Source organism: Bufo bufo, chromosome 2, assembly GCF_905171765.1.
Source record: "Bufo bufo chromosome 2, aBufBuf1.1, whole genome shotgun sequence".
NCBI classification, from domain to species: Eukaryota; Metazoa; Chordata; class Amphibia; order Anura; family Bufonidae; genus Bufo; species Bufo bufo.
The window spans coordinates 385,960,554-385,977,665 of record NC_053390.1 but is presented as its reverse complement, the minus strand read 5'-3'; the positions used below and the strand labels follow the sequence as shown (position 1 = coordinate 385,977,665).

The window sequence follows — 17,112 nt, the reverse complement described above, 5'->3', positions numbered from 1 at the left end:
CTGTCTCTGCGACACTGGACTCATTTGCTGAAGGGTCATCCAGTTCGTGTGCAATCGGACAACGCCACGGCCGTGGCGTACATAAACCACCAGGGGGGCACTCGCAGCGATGCGGGAGGTCACCAGCATTCTCCGTTGGGCGGAAGCCCACGTCCCGGCTCTATCTGCAATTTTTATTCCAGGGGTGGACAATTGGGCGGCGGACTTCCTCAGTCGCACCACCGTCGACCCCGGCGAGTGGTCTCTTCACCCGGAGGTGTTCGAGGCCTTCGTTGGGGCATACCGGACGTGGACCTCATGGCCTCCAAGTTCAATAACAAGGTCCCCGCCTATCTGTCCAGGGCCAGGGATCCGGGAGCTTGCGGAGCCGACGCCCTCGTTCTTCCTTGGCGAGGCTTCGCGCGTCCATACATATTCCCTCCCATCCCACTCCTGCCCAAGGTCCTTCGGAAGATCGCGGCGGAAGGCGTCTCGGTGATTCTGGTCGCTCCGGACTGGCCCCGCCGGTCTTGGTATGCCGGCCTCATGCTGCTCCTGGCAGACGCGCCCTGGCCGCTGCCCGCCAGGGAAGATCTTCTCTCTCAGGGACCGATCTTCCACCCGCGTTTAAGGTCCCTACATTTGACGGCGTGGTTGTTGAGACCACCGTCCTGACACGTAGGGGTTTTTCTGCGGACGTCGTCCGCACCATGATCCGCGCCCGTAAGCCGTCCTCTTCTAGGATCTATTATAGGACCTGGAGGACCTATTTGGGGTTCTGTGCCGATCTGGGGATTCCTCCGCTCCGCTTTTCTCTCCCCACCGTTTTGTCCTTCCTGCAGAGCGGACTTGCCCAAGGTCTGGGTCTTAGTTCTTTGAAGGGTCAGGTGTCTGCGCTGTCCATTTTGTTTCAGCGCCCACTGGCCCCCCTTGGTCCTGTCAAGACCTTCCTTCAGGGCGTGGCTCACGCGGTTCCCCCGTACCGCCCTCCGGTACCGCCCTGGGACCTGAACCTGGTTCTCTCAGCGCTCCAGGCTTCTCCTTTCGAGCCTCTGCGGACGGTTTCCTTGCGACTTCTGTCCTGCAAGGTTATTTTCCTTGTAGCCGTCACCTCTCTTCGGAGGGTGTCTGAATTGGCTGCACTCTCCTGTCTGGAACCTTTCCTAGTGTTCCACCAGGACAAGGTGGTTCTTCGTCCGGTCCCTTCCTTCCTTCCTAAGGTGGTCTCCGCCTTTCATCTGAACGAGGACATCGTTCTCCCCTCTTTGTGTCCTTCCCCTTCCCACCCTAGGGAGAGGAAGCTTCATCGCCTGGACGTTGTCAGGGCGCTCAAGGTTTACCTGGAGGTAACCAGCTCTTTCAGGCGTACTGACTCGCTCTTTGTGGTTCCGGAGGGGTCGCACAGAGGGATGGCGGCGTCCAAAGTTGCTATCGCCCGTTTTGTCAAGATGGCTGTTACTGAGGCTTATCTCGCCAAGGGCAAGGTTCCGCCCCTTGGTGTTACCGCTCACTCCACTAGAGCGGTCGGGGCTTCCTGGGCTCAGAGGAAACGGGCTTCTACGGAGCAAATTTGCAAGGCGGCCACTTGGTCCTCCTTGCACACCTTCACCAAGTTCTACAGGGTGCATACTCATGCGTCGGCTGACGCTGCTTTAGGCCGTCTGGTGTTGCAGGCGGCAGTTGATTGATGCCTCTGGTGTTGGTCTAGTTTGTTCTGGTCCCTCCCTTCTGGGACTGCTCTGGAACGTCCCATGGTTTCCTGTGTCCCCCAAGGAATATGGGCGAGAAAAGGAGACTTTTGTATTACTTACCAGTAAAGTCTCTTTCTCGCTCTTCCTTGGGGGACACAGCACCCGCCCTTCATTTGGGTTTACAGTTGTGGTTCCGGCTTGGTTGCCCCGTTGGGGCTTGACAGTTCTTTTTTCCGGTTGGTGGTTATCTTTCACTACTTGGACACGCAACTGGCAGTCTCTCTCTCCAGGCTGAAGGGTATAGCTGATGGAGGAGGGGCTTACAGCTTTCACTTAGTGTCACGCCTCCTAGGGAGCAGAGCTATACCCATGGTTTCCTGTGTCCCCCAAGGAAGAGCGAGAAAGAGACTTTACTGGTAAGTAATACAAAAGTCTCCTTATTTCGTTGCCAAAAAACCTAACGGAAGTAATAATGCTCACCAATCTTGTGATTTCTTACCCACGTTTATAGGAATCACCTTGGAATCTGCATTAACGACATACCTGAAATTTTATTTTTCTTGCTTTTCCTGAACGGTTTCCATGCCTTTGTGTTGCAGACATGGCAGGCAACATACGATAGCTCCTTCAAATGTAAACTTTCGAGCAAACATTTGGGCATTGAAGATGGAAGGCTGTACTCACATTTTGGTCACCACAGCTTGCGGATCACTGAGAGAGGAGATTGAGCCTGGAGATATTGTTGTACTTGACCAGTTTATTGATAGGTGAGAATGAATTCCTTTAGAAGCAGGTATTTACTATACTATAGATAGGGCGTACTCAACCTGCCACCTTCCAGCTGTTGCAAAACTACAACTCCCGACATGCCCGAACAGTCTACAGCAGGGCATGGTGCGAGTTGTAGTTTTGCAACAACTGGAGGGCCGCAGGTTGAGCATCCTTGATATAGATGGTGATTGTAATCTACAGAAGGGCTCCATATTTATATGATGTGTATGTATACTGGTTCTATATATGTTATGATATATATTATGTGTCCTAAAAGGTGGCTCTTGTACCACTTTAACCCCTTAAAGACTGGGCCTATTTTCATTTTTGCACTTTTTTATTTATTTTTCCTCCCCACTGTCCAATAGCCAGCTTTTTTTTTTTATTTTTCTATTCACATAGCCATGTGAGGGGTTATTTTTTGCGGGACAAGATGCATTTTTTTAATGGTACCATTTAATTTACTATGTCTTGTATTGGAAAACGGGAAAAAATTCTTTGTAGGGTAAAATTAAACAAAAAAAAAAACACTTCCCCAAGGTTTTTGTGGTTTTGACATCACTGCGTTCACTGTGCAATAAAATCGACATAACATCCTAATTTTGCAGCTCAATGCAACTACGGTGATACCAAACTGGTGTAACTTTTATTTTGTTTTATTACTCTTAAAAAAAAAAAATATTTAAAAATCAAAAATTTGTTTCCATCACCATTTTCTGTCAGACATAACTTTTTAAAAATTTTGGTCTACAGAGCTGTATGCGTTTTTTTTTTTTTTTTTTTTTCTGTGTGTAGAATGAACTGTAGTTTTTATTGGTACCTTTTTTTTGGTATGTACAACTCTTTGATCATTGTTTCATTTTTTTTTGGGGGGGTGACAAGGTGAATAAAATACTTTTTTTTTTCTGTTATGACATTCGCCACACAGGAAATTTTTTAAATCTATTTTAATAGTTGTCATTTTTGGAGACTGCAATACCTAGTATGTTTGTTATATTTATATTTTAAAATGGGGAAATGATTTAAATGTTAAATTTTTTTAACTTTTTCACTTTTTATTTAACTAAGTCCCCTCTTTTGATCCCTTGTCCTAGTCACCCTAATAGAAATCTATTAGGTTGAATAGGATTCTAACAAGCTCCCTGCTGAGCTATGCCTCATGCAGAACTTAGCAGGGATATTACTGTGACACCCATGGTAAGCTTCAGCAGGCCCCAGGCTGTCATGCTAACCGATTAGAGCCCTACAACTTCACTGCGGGGGCTCTGATCGGGAGGCAGAGGGTTCTCTCTGCCTTATCTCGCAAATGCCGCAATCGGTGTTGACCATGACATCTGAGGGGTTAAATTATAGAGTTCGGCGTAATCACTGTTCCCCATCATTGCGACCGGGTGCCTGCTGTACTATGTAGCCTGCTCCCGTGGTGTATGTAGAGGGCTGACTGCAGCAACCCGCTCCATACAGATGCGGGTGCATAATTCTGTACATGTGCGGTATTATCTATTCAGGGATTAAGGCTGGGTTCACACGAGCGTGTCCTGATTAGGTCCGGATGCGTTCCGATGTATTGCGGCAAACCCGCGCGAGTAGGAACGCAATTGCAGTCAGTTTTGACTGCGATGGCATTCCGATGTTCAGTTTTTATCGCGCGGGTGCAATGTGTTTTGCACGCGCGTGATAAAAAAACCGACTGTGGTACCCAGACCCGAACTTCTTCACAGAAGTTCAGGTTTGGGTTAGGTGTTGTGTAGATGTTATTATTTTCCCTTATAACATGATCGCGTAGTTACCGGTCTCTTCTTTACTTCTTTAATGATGAGCTGTGGGCTAAAGGACCTGTGGTGACGTCAGATCACATGCTCCTATCACATGGTCCATCACCACGGGCAAAAATGCTCATGCAATTGCAATTAAACTATAACAATATTAATGGCATACGGCAAATGGCATAACGGGAAAAAAATAAAACAGCCAATTTTTGTCACTTCAACTCCCCAAAACATTTTTTATGAAAAGTGATTAAAAAGTCGCACACACTTCAAATTGCATACTGAAAGTACAGATCACCCCGAAAAAAATTAGCCCTCACACAGTCCCGTACACATAACTACAAAAAAGTTATAGGGGTCAGAATATGGTGATAAAATATTTTTTTTTCTCAGTATTCAAACGCAAGAAAAATTATACAAGTGTGGTATCGTTGTAACCGTACTGACCTGTAGAAGTAAGAGAACAGGTCAATTTTACTACATAGTGAACGGTGTAAAAAAAAAATTGTCAGAATTGCGTTCCTCATTTTGGAAATTTTGTATTACATTTTTTTTTCACTTCCCACTACATTGTATGCAACCGTAAATGGCGCCATTAGAAAGTACAACTTGTCCCACAAAAAATAAACCCTCATAAGGCTATGTGAGCGGAAAAATAAAAAAGTTAGGAAACAAAAACGCAAAAATAAAAAAATCGCAGTGTCCTCTAAGGGTTAAAGGGATCCTCCAGGCTTTTGCAGAAAATCCAGGGGTCTTGAAAGATTGTTTCCTCAGTCCGTCGCACTACCATCTCCAGTAGTATAAGTAGCTGAACAGGAAGACCCATCCAGTCGGGACCTCAGTAGAAGAGCCTGCAGCCAGTCTGGGCATAGTGGAGACTGCGGGGCAATGGACGTACTGAGGAAGCAATCTTTTCATCCATAGGTAAGAAGACTCCTGAATTTTCTAAAAAAATACTGGAGAACCCCTTTAACATAAACGTGTCAAAACCAGACCATCATGACAGGGTTCTTTCTTGGTGCCATGACACTTTGAAAACCCCTTTTAGATGCTGTTACAGATTACACTTTTTTCTCTACTGGGTAGGATACTGTTTTCTTTCCTTCTTGAAACACTGATTGAAAAGCTTACAGTGCTATGAGACAAAAGAAGTAATACATTAAAGAGGTATTCCAGGATTTTAAAGAGGACCTGTCACCTCTCCTGACATGACTGTTATAGCAACTAGCTGCATTCCTCATATAATATCCATTCTGGGTTTTCTTATAGCTCCACGTTGTGCCTTTCCTCTGTTATTGCTTCTAGAAGTTTATGGCATTGTTCAGAAATCTACCGTATGCCGCAGGAGACTACGGTAATTTTCTGCATCAAAATACAGTAATGAAAGCCCTGTCAGCACTGTAATTACCAGGGTACTGCAGCTAAGAACATCCGTGGATGACAGTGTTATGGGGGGAGGGAGGGGGGATCTGCTGCTGACACAATGTTATGGGGGATCTGCTGACAGTGTTATGGGGGATTTGCCCCTGACACAATGTTATGGGGGATCTGCCGCTGACACAATTAGAGTTGCAAGAAGCGACTTCGGATTAAAGAGGACCTTTCATGGGTCCAGCCATTATGAAATAAGTAGCACGTTATGTAGGGCATAGTGCAGGGATGTAATATTGCTTACTAGTTTGTCTGGGCGCCGCTCCGTTACCCCACTGCCCCCCGTTCACTTTTCTCACCTGTTATGCTAATGAATAGCATCGGTACAGGGAGGAGGAGACTGCCGCGGTCCAATCACAAAGTAGAGCGTCACAGCCAGGGAGAAGGTTATTTTTTTTCTCCCTGGCTGTGATGCTCTCCGCTGTGATTAAGAAATAGGGCAGTCTCCTCCTTCCTGTACCGATGCTATTCATTAGCATACCAGGCTGGAATAGTGAATGGGGGGCACAGCGGGGGAACGGAGCGGCGCCCAGACAAACTAGTAAGCAATATTACATCCCTGCACTATGCCCTACATAACGTGCTACTTATTTCATAATGTCTGGACCCATGAAAGGTCCTCTTTAATCCGAAGTCGCTTCATTCAAAACTTGGTTATAATGTACGGAGGTCTGTCTCCATACACTATTAGAATGTATGGGCTCCGATGAGCCGAAGTAAGTCGAAGTTGCGCGAGACTTCGTTGAATAACTTCAGTAATTGATTATTACAGAGAAAAACCACTTTAAAACTTGGAACCGAACTCAGCTTTGGTTCTAAGTGGTACCTTGGAACAGAAGCAGAGCTCAGTTCCAAGGTTTTTCACTGTAATAATCAATTACCGAAGTTATTCAACAAAGTCTCGCGCGACTTCGTGAATGACTTACTTTGGCTCATCGGAGCCCATACATTCTAATAGTGTATAGATGGGTCTCCGTACAGTATTATTCTAAAGTTTTCAATGACGTGACTTCGGATGAAGCTTCCAAAGTCGCTTTGCTCATCTCTAGACACAATGTTATGGAGGGGATCTGCTGCTGATACACTTATGGTGGGGAGGGTATCCAGTGACACATTGGAGGGACAGTTTATTAGGGATTCCTAAGAAGTTTTCTAGCACAGCTACCAGGGCATGTACACTAGAGCAGGCATGTGTGACAGGACAGCTTGATTCGCCCAGCTGCTCCAGCGCACCCGCCCATGGTCTCTCTCAGCCAGCACCCCATTCTGCAACAGGTAACAAATGGGGATCGATGTCCGGTGCATCACAGGCTGCTGTTCCTATGCAGCACAGCCTGGGATGTACCGGCCACATGCAATGCGTCCACCACTTTTCAGTTTTTTTTCCTGTATTCACCCCATAACACAAACAGGTTTTTTTCCCCCATTTTAGGGGGTCTTTTTGGGGTGAAAAATATAGTAATTACAAGTAAATATAAAACAGATTTGTTTTGGCCTGGTGAGACATTGTACTGTGTGTGTGTGTTTTTTTTTATTTTTATAACCAGCAGAAACTCCTTGCGGTGTATGACGGGTGTTTCTTAACTCTTACATTGTGTATGTGTGATTATGTCCACAGGACCACGAAAAGACAGCAGACGTTTTACGATGGGACACCCAGCTGTCTCCCAGGTGTCTGTCACATTCCTATGGCTGAGCCTTTCTGTGGCAGAACTAGAGAGGTAAGGACTAAATCATGATCAGCAGTCACGTGTGGTACATGCAAGGATCACCAGGCCAGCGGTCACGTGAATTATGTACGTGGCGTCACCTCTGCAGGACTGGCGGTGCTGGTGCACAGGGGCATATAGGGGGTAAATAATGGGGGTTTTTTTGTTTTTTTTAAATACGCGTACCATTGCTCAAAAGCTATTTTCTTGAAATCACAGGTAATCCCTTTAAATATTGATTATAATTAATAGATATGTGTAGTACTTTTCATACACTTTTCCTTAATTGTACCAATCTAGACATCATTCACCGGGTTACAATTTTAATGTTACTAATTCAAATCAGACATCATACAGTACATGACAATCTCTTTATAACAAAGCTAGAACCAGCCCTGTACCTCACATGGATTCAGAGATCACACCATTCATTACTCCATTTGCTGTGCTTGATTTTCTTCAGGCTGGCAGTTCAGGGGGCATGTCCTTTCTGCTGAAGCTCTTTCCCTGCCACAACTAAGGGGGCATGGAAACCCTTCCACGGGCTTTGGGATCCGCACCTCAGCGGAAAATAGTTCCTAAAATAACCTACAACTAATCCCTTAAAATAAAACATTTTAAAATATAGAAGAAAAAATTAAAAAGTCATGACTGCTAAAAGACAAAGGGGAAAATATTATTGGTCCTTAAGGCGAAAATTAATGATGTTGTTAAGGGGTTAAAAATGTCCCCTGAGTTGTGCGCCAATGAGATTTACTGCAGACACACATTAAAAATCTACAATAAAAAAGTGACATTTTTGGGAAGGTTTTTCCAATTTTAAGGTGGCTGTTAAGGATGGAATTGAGCATGTGTGGACCTCGGCGATGTTCTAGTTCTAGTACATTAATGGGGGTCACAGCGTCCAAGTATATTAGGCTTTTGTCGGATACACATCCCTTTTAGATCCTTCTCCACTCCAGGACCCATATTTCAGTAGATACACAATTTCAGACAGAACATATGTTCACGTGAGAATCTTTATTTCTTCAGCCGAATAAGTTGGTGCACAGAAGTACAGCAATGTTTCGGGCTTAACGTTGCGGTACTACTGCGCACCAGCTCATTCGGCTGAATAAAGATTCTCATGTGAACCCTGCACATGTTGGGAGTGCTGTCTGAAACTGTGTATCAGCGCTGTTACTGAGGTTGATGGGGAAACAGCAGGTGGCGCTATAGAGATACATTTTATTGAATAGTGCAGTGGCTATACAACATTTTTAAAAGGGTTTTCTGAGATTTTAATACTGACAACCTATACTCTGTTCGGTGGGGGTCTGACACCCAGTACCCCTGCCGATCAGCTGTTTGAGAAGGCACCAGCACTCCTCACAGCTCACCAAGCTCAGTGCCATACATAGTATAGCGACTGTGCCTGGTATTACAGATTCCCACCGATCAGATATTGATGAACTATCCTAAGGTAACCCTTTAATTCCATGCAAATACACAAATATTTACATCCAGGTGCTTGTTTGAAAAAAGTAAAATATTTTTTACAGGACAGCCGTGTTAATGTAAATAACTATTATAGGAGGATCTACATTTACATTCACAGCAATTTTCAGCAACCATCCTGTGTTTCAGTGGCTCATACATGTCACCCCTCCCCTTCCTGAAAATGGAAATAATCAATTAAATAGGCATCGTCCTAAGACACCTGTACTATAAAATATAAAAATATTTATCTCATACAGCAGGTGGTGTAACGGGAAAAAGATCATGACGATTCAGCATTTTTCATCACTTCACCTCCCCCCAAAAATTTAGTAAAGTGATCAAAAAGGTCTTTAGGTTTTATTGTTTGTGTATAGCAACCAAAATAAAAAGTGTCTTTTCTTGTTTGTTTTTTTTGTTTTTTTTAAGCTTGATCCAATAAACTATAATATATAGTTATTTATTGGTGTGCGTCCATGTTTGGCATGTGCTCCGCTAAAGCCTGGCATAGCACATCGATGCAGGGTATCCTAAGGCAGAGCTTTCAGTATAGTGGGCACAGGCAGCAGCAGCGAGGTGTGCTCCTGCCGATACCGCACATTGTACAAATCAGAATCCATACACTGAATATATGGCTACAGTGTACGGATTCTGTATGCGCTGCAGTCAAGAGCACTTCAGGAAGGTCCGAACTTCGGAGGCCTCTTCTGCTTGTAAAACTATAAAATCAGGAAAGAAATATACTATATAATATATTAGGATATTTCTGTCCGTTTAAAAAATGTTATCGAAACTTTAGGTACATTTTAAAGGGGCTATGCCACCATTAAATGTTATTTTAATGGAATTCAACATGAGAAACTACTTACTTTTGTATTTTGCTTTGTTACAAAAATGCTCCAGTTGTGAGATTCTCTTTAAGTTATTATAATGGCACCCCCTGGTGTTTACCTTTTTTAAAGGGTTTCTATCACTTTGTTTCACCTATTTAGCTTTCAGACACTAGCGATCCGCTAGTGTCTGCTTTATCTAACCATCCTAATATAAGAGCTTATTGTCCTGCCGTTTAGCTAAAAAAATAACTTATATAGATATGCAAATGAGCCTCTAGGTGCTATGGGGGGCGTGATTAGCACCTAGAGGCTCCGTCTACCTTAACAAACTGCCGCCGCCCAGCGCGTCCCTCCAGCCCGCCCATCTCCTCCGGAATGCGATGCTCCTCGTATTCGGCGCATGCGCAGTGAATGTCTGATCGCTTCCCTGCTCAGACATCTCCACTGCGCCTGCGCCGATGACGTCATAGTGCTCCGAGGAACAGGCGCAGTGGAGATGTCTGAGCAGGGAAGCATCAGACATTCACTGCGCATGCGCCGAATACGAGGAGCATCGCATTCCGGAGGAGATGGGCGGGCTGGAGGGACGCGCTGGGCGGCGGCAGTTTGTTAAGGTAGACGGAGCCTCTAGGTGCTAATCACGCCCCCATAGCACCTAGAGGCTCATTTGCATATCTATATAAGTTATTTTTTTAGCTAAACGGCAGGACAATAAGCTCTTATATTAGGGTGGTTAGATAAAGCAGACACTAGCGGATCGCTAGTGTCTGAAAGCTAAATAGGTGAAACAAAGTGATAGAAACCCTTTAAAGTAATAGGTGGTCACACATGCTCACTTCCATCCTTCACTGCCACCAATCATATCTACTGTTGCAAGCTGTGACTTTTAATGGGAGAGAGCTAAAGCAGAAATGACCTCCTCCCCCCCCCCCCCCCCCTCCCGAGCTGTGACAGGGAGAGAGCTGCAAGTTGGGCAGACTAGATGGGCCAAATGGTTCTTATCTGCCGACACATTCTATGTTTCTATGTTTAAGTGCAACAGAAGGGGGCACGCCTGAAGAGAATCTGGTGGCGATATTAGTGCGGAGCAGATTCTAGCTTTGTTGGAAACAGATGGTTATGTACTGTGTGATGTCTGATTTTCATTTTTTTACATCAAATATGCCATAACCCATTTAACCACCTCAGCCCCCATAGCTTAAACCCCCTTAATGACCAGGCCACTTTTTACACTTCTGACCTACACTACTTTCACCGTTTATTGCTCGGTCATGCAACTTACCACCCAAATGAATTTTACCTCCTTTTCTTCTCACTAATAGAGCTTTCATTTGGTGGTATTTCATTGCTGCTGACATTTTTACTTTTTTTGTTATTAATCGAAATTTAACGATTTTTTTGCAAAAAAATGAAATTTTTCACTTTCAGTTGTAAAATTTTGCAAAAAAAACGACATCCATATATAAATGCTTGCTCTAAATTTATTGTTCTACATGTCTTTGATAAAAAAAAATGTTTGGGTAAAAAAAAAATGGTTTGGGTAAAAGTTATAGCGTTTACAAACTATGGTACAAAAATGTGAATTTCCGCTTTTTGAAGCAGCTCTGACAGTACAAACACCCCACAAATGACCCCATTTCGGAAAGTAGACACCCTAAGGTATTCGCTGATGGGCATAGTGAGTTCATAGAACTTTTTATTTTTTGTCACAAGTTAGCGGAAAATGATGATTTTTTTTCTTTTTTTTTTCTTTTCTTACAAAGTCTTATATTCCACTAACTTGTGACAAAAAAAAAAAAAAATTCTAGGAACTCGGCATGCCCCTCACGGAATACCTTGGGGTGTCTTCTTTCCAAAATGGGGTCACTTGTGGGGTAGTTATACTCAAAGGCGAATTAAGTGCATGATAGGCCCGGGGCTGTCTAACCAACTTGGCCCCCCCCCCCCCCCCCATTTCCTATTTTAGTTTAGTTTTTTTTTGTATGAAGAGGCTGCGGTGCTTCATGAGCTCCACAGTTTCTTCTTAGGCCATATGACATCTTCAGACAAAAAAAAAATACCCCAAATTGGGTCCTAAACTGAAAAATTTGGTCGCCAAATTTAAAATACATATAATTATAATAAAAAAAGACATGGAGGAGAATACAGCACCACATACCTCTTACATCCAGTGACATCTCCTGTCATGTAGACCTTCTCTTTCCTCTTCTCCTCCATTTGACCCAGACCGCCATGACAAATTCTTTCAGCCGCATCTCGTCTCTACAGAGTTTGTAACACAGACACGTTAGATTTCTCAATTCCTCCTCATCCTGGTGTCCCCACAGTGTCACCCTGCTGCCACTTCCAGTACTGTGCCCGTTGTGCCCCCCAATGTCCAAGGTACTATACTGCTTAAAAAATAGTGACCCTAATAGACATAATTGGAGTCATTTATCAAACTGGTGTAAAGTAGAACTGGATTTCCAAAAGAGCTGTCAAATATGAAAGGTGGAATCTGATTGGATGCTATGGGCAACTAAGCCAGTTCTACTTTACACCAGTCTGATAAATTACCCCAAATGTTCCTATAGTGTCCACAGCAGCTATAATGTCCCCCAGAGTGCCCCGAGTAATAATAACACCCTATATTGTGCTCCAGGCAATAATCCCTGTATAGTGTCCCCAAAAATAAAAAATAAATTCCCCTACAGTGCCTCCCCAATAGTAATTTCCACCACACTGCCCCCACACAGTAATTTCCCCCACATAGTAATTTGCCCCACACTGCCCCTACATAGTAATTTCCACCACACTGCCCCCACATAGCAATTACCCCACACTGCCCCCACATAGCAATTACCCCACACTGCCCCCACATAGCAATTACCCCACACAGCAATTACCCCACACTGCCCCCACATAGCAATTACCCCACACTGCCCCCACATAGCAATTACCCCACACTGCCCCCACATAGCAATTACCCCACACTGCCCCCACATAGCAATTACCCCACACTGCCCCCACATAGCAATTACCCCACACTGCCCCCACACAGCAATTACCCCACATTTCCCCCACACAGCAATTACCCCACACTGCCCCCACACAGCAATTACCCCACACTGCCCCCACACAGCAATTACCCCACACTGCCCCCACACAGCAATTACCCCACACTGCCCCAACACAATAATTACCCCACACTGCCCCAACACAATAATTACCCCACACTGCCCCCACACAATAATTACCCCACACTGCCCCCACACAATAATTACCCCACACTGCCCCCACACAATAATTACCCCACACTGCCCCCACACAATAATTACCCCACACTGCCCCCCACACAATAGTTTCCCCCACATAGTAATTTGTCATAGCAATTTCCCCCACACTGTCCCCACACAATAGTTTCCCCCACATAGTAGTCCCTCCAATAATAATTTGGCCCCACACAGCCCCATATAGTAATTTGCCCCCACACAGTAATTTGCCCCCACACAGTAATTTGCCCCCACACTGCCCCCATATAGTAATTTGCCCCACACTGCCCCATATAGTAATTTGCCCCCACACTGCCCACATATAGTAATTTGCCCCCACATAGTAATTTGCCCCCACACTGCCCCAAATAGTAATTTGCCCCCACATAGTAGTCCAGCTCCCATAATAACTTGCCCCCACATAGTAATTTGCCCCACATAGTAGTCTCTCCTATAATAGTTTAGCCCCACACAGCCCCCACATTCCCTCTCCCATGTACTCGAGGTCCCTTGAATATGACCTCCTCTGTGTGTCGTCCCCCACATGTCCCCCAAAGTAGGCACATGAAATAAAAAAATAAAAATTAGAAAAAAAAATGAAAAGCTAAATACTCACCGTCCAGGGCCAGGCGTGCACACGTCAATGTGCTGTGTCCCGGCACAGGCGCGTGATGACGTCATCACGCACGCGTGTGATGACGTCATCACGCACGCCTGCGCCGGAATTTCACTACCGCATAGGCCTCAGGCCTACTAGGCCTGAAGCCTATGGCGGTGATAGGCGACGGGACAGGGAGCTATGCGCTCCCGTGCCCCGCTGCAGTATGTGGGCGTTCGGGTCGGCGCTGGGCCCCCCAGCGGTGCTGGGCCCGGGGCTGCCGACCCGAACGTCCCTATTGTAATCCGCCACTGGTTATACTGCCCTGGCATTCTAGGGGCCCAAATGTGTGGTAAGGAGTTTGAAATCAAATTCTGTAAAAAATGACCTGTGAAATCCGAAAGGTGCTCTTTGGAATGTGGGCCCCTTTGCCCACCTAGGCTGCAAAAAAGTGTCACACATCTGGTATCTCCGTATTCAGGAGAAGTTGGGGAATGTGTTTTGGGGTGTCATTTTACATATACCCATGCTGGGTGAGATAAATATCTTGGTCAAATGCCAACTTTGTATAAAAAAATGGGAAAAGTTGTCTTTTGCCAAGATATTCTCTCACCCAGCATGGTATATGTAAAATGACACCCCAAAACACATTCCCCAACTTCTCCTGAGTACGGAGATACCAGATGTGTGACACTTTTTTGCAGCCTAGGTGGGCAAAGGGGCCCATATTCCAAAGAGCACCTTTCGGATTTCACCGGTCATTTTTACACATTTTGATTTCAAACTTCTTACCACACATTTGGGGCCCCTAGAATGCCAGGCAGTATAACTACCCCACAAGTGACCCCATTTTGGAAAGAAGGACACCCCAAGGGTATTTCGTGATGGGCATAGTGAGTTCATGGAAGTTTTTATTTTTTGTCACAAGTTAGTGGAATATGAGACTTTGTAAGGAAAAAAAATAAATAAAAAATAAATCATCATTTCCGCTAACTTGTGACAAAAATATAAAATTCTAGGAACTCGCCATGCCCCTCACGGAATACCTTGGGGTGTCTTCTTTCCAAAATGGGGTCACTTGTGGGGTAGTTATACTGCCCTGGCATTTTCCAGGGGCCCTAATGTGTGGTAAGTAGGTAAATGACCTGTGAAATCCGAAAGGTGCTCTTTGGAATGTGGGCCCCTTTGCCCACCTAGGCTGCAAAAAAGTGTCACACATGTGGTATCGCCGTATTCAGGAGAAGTTGGGCAATGTGTTTTGGGGTGTCTTTTTACATATACTCATGCTGGGTGAGAGAAATATCTCGGCAAAAGACAACTTTTCCCATTTTTTTATACAAAGTTGGCATTTGACCAAGATATTTATCTCACCCAGCATGGGTATATGTAAAATGACACCACAAAACACATTGCCCAACTTCTCCTGAGTACGGCGATACCAGACGTGTGACACTTTTTTGCAGCCTAGATGCGCAAAGGGGCCCACATTCCTTTTATGAGGGCATTTTTAGACATTTGGATCCCAGACTTCTTCTCACGCTTTAGGGCCCCTAAAATGCCAGGGCAGTATAAATACCCCATATGTGAGCCCATTTTGGAAAGAAGACACCCCAAGGTATTCAATGAGGGGCATGGCGAGTTCATAGAATTTTTTTTTTTTTTTGCCACAAGTTAGCGGAAATTGATTTTATTTATTTTTTTCTCACAAAGTCTCCCTTTCCGCTAACTTGGGACAAAAATTTCAATCTTTCATGGACTCAATATGCCCCTCACGGAATACCTGGGGGTGTCTTCTTTCCGAAATGGGGTCACATGTGGGGTATTTATACTGCCCTGGCATTCTAGGGGCCCTAAAGCGTGAGAAGAAGTCTGGAATATAAATGTCTAAAAAATTTTACGCATTTGGATTCCGTGAGGGGTATGGGGAGTTCATGTGAGATTTAATTTTTTGACACAAGTTAGTGGAATATGAGACTTTGTAAGAAAAAAATAATAATTTCTGCTAACTTGGGCCAAAAAAAATGTCTGAATGGAGCCTTACAGAGGGGTGATCAATGACAGGGGGGTGATCAATGACAGGGGGGTGATCAGGGAGTCTATATGGGGTGATCACCCCCCTATAAGGCTCCATTCAGATGTCCGTATGTGTTTTGCGGATCCGATCCATGTATCCGTAAAAATCATACGGACATCTGAATGCAGCCTGACGGGGGGGGGGGGTGATCAATGACAGGGGGGGTGATCAATGACAGGGGGGTGTTCAGGGAGTCTATATGGGGTGATCACGCCCCTGTAAGGCTCCATTCAGACGTCCGTATGCGTTTTGCGGATCCGATCCATCTATCAGTGGATCCGTAAAAATCATGCGGACGTCTGAATGGAGCTTTACAGGGGGGGTGATCAATGACAGGGGGGTAATCAATGACAGGGGGGTGATCAGGGAGTCTATATGGGGTGATCAGGGGTGATCAAGGGTGAATAAGGGGTTAATAAGTGACAGGGGGGGGTGTAGTGTAGTGGTGCTTGGTGCAACATATTACTGAGCTGCCTGTGTCCTCTGGTGGTCGATCCAAGCAAAGGGGACCACCAGGTAGCAGGTATATTAGACGCTGTTATCAAAACAGCGTCTAATATACCTGTTAGGGGTTAAAAAAATCACATCTCCAGCCTGCCAGCGAACGATCGCCGCTGGCAGGCTGGAGATCCACTCTCTTACCTTCCGTTCCTGTGAGCGCGCGCGCCTGTGTGCGCGCGTTCACAGGAAATCTCGGCCATCGCGAGATGACGCGTATATGCGTCGCTGAGCGCAGGGCTGCCACCTCCGGAACGCGAATCTGCGTTAGGCGGTCCGGAGGTGGTTAAAGGGCTTCTGTCACCCCCAAAACACATATATATATTTTTTTGGGCTTGTTAAAATCCTTATTTAACTACTATTCCCTATATAGGGCTCTTACCTTTTGTCTGTGGCTTCTTTTCCTTAAAAAGCTATCTTTTAAAATATGAAAATGACTTCACTACCAGCAAGTAGGGCGTCTACTTGCTGGTAGCCGCCGCAAAAAAACGCCCCCTCCTCCTGTTGATTGACAGGGCCAGCGAGCGCTTTCCTCCTCCGGCTGGCCCTGTCAGCATTTCAAATCCCGCGCCTGTCTTCATTCGGCGCAGGCGCTCTGAGAGAACGAGGCTCGCCTCCTCAGCACTCCCTCAGTGCGCCTGCGCCGATGACGTCACGGAAAGAGAAGACATCATCGGCGCAGGCGCACTGAGGGAGTGCTGAGGAGGCGAGCCTCCTTCTCTCAGAGCGCCTGCGCCGAATGAAGACAGGCGCGGGATTTGAAATGCTGACAGGGCCAGCCTGAGGAGGAGAGCGCTCGCTGGCCCTGTCAATCAACAGGACGAAGGGGGCGGTTTTTTGCGGCGGCTACCAGCAAGTAGACGCCCTACTTGCTGGTAGTGAAGTCATTTGCATATTTTAAAAGATCGTTTTTTAAGGAAAAGAAGCCACAGACAAAGGTAAGATCCCTATATAGGGAATAGCAGTTAAATAAGGATTTTAACAAGCCCAAAAAAAAAAGGGTTTTGGGGGTGACAGAAGCCCTTTAACTGA

The 17,112-nt window shown here is 45.4% G+C and overlaps 1 protein-coding gene across 2 annotated transcripts in view; it reads left to right on the top strand.

The window, feature by feature from the left end:
• LOC120989231 (methylthioadenosine phosphorylase) overlaps positions 1–17,112 on the top strand; it is a 54,990-nt gene that overhangs the window by 12,614 nt on the left and 25,264 nt on the right. For both annotated transcript variants that reach the window (XM_040417200.1, XM_040417199.1), the window contains exons 4-5: positions 2,270–2,437; positions 7,260–7,362. In XM_040417200.1, coding sequence (XP_040273134.1) covers positions 2,270–2,437; positions 7,260–7,362 — 271 coding nt within the window. The remainder of the gene's footprint in view (positions 1–2,269; positions 2,438–7,259; positions 7,363–17,112) is intronic.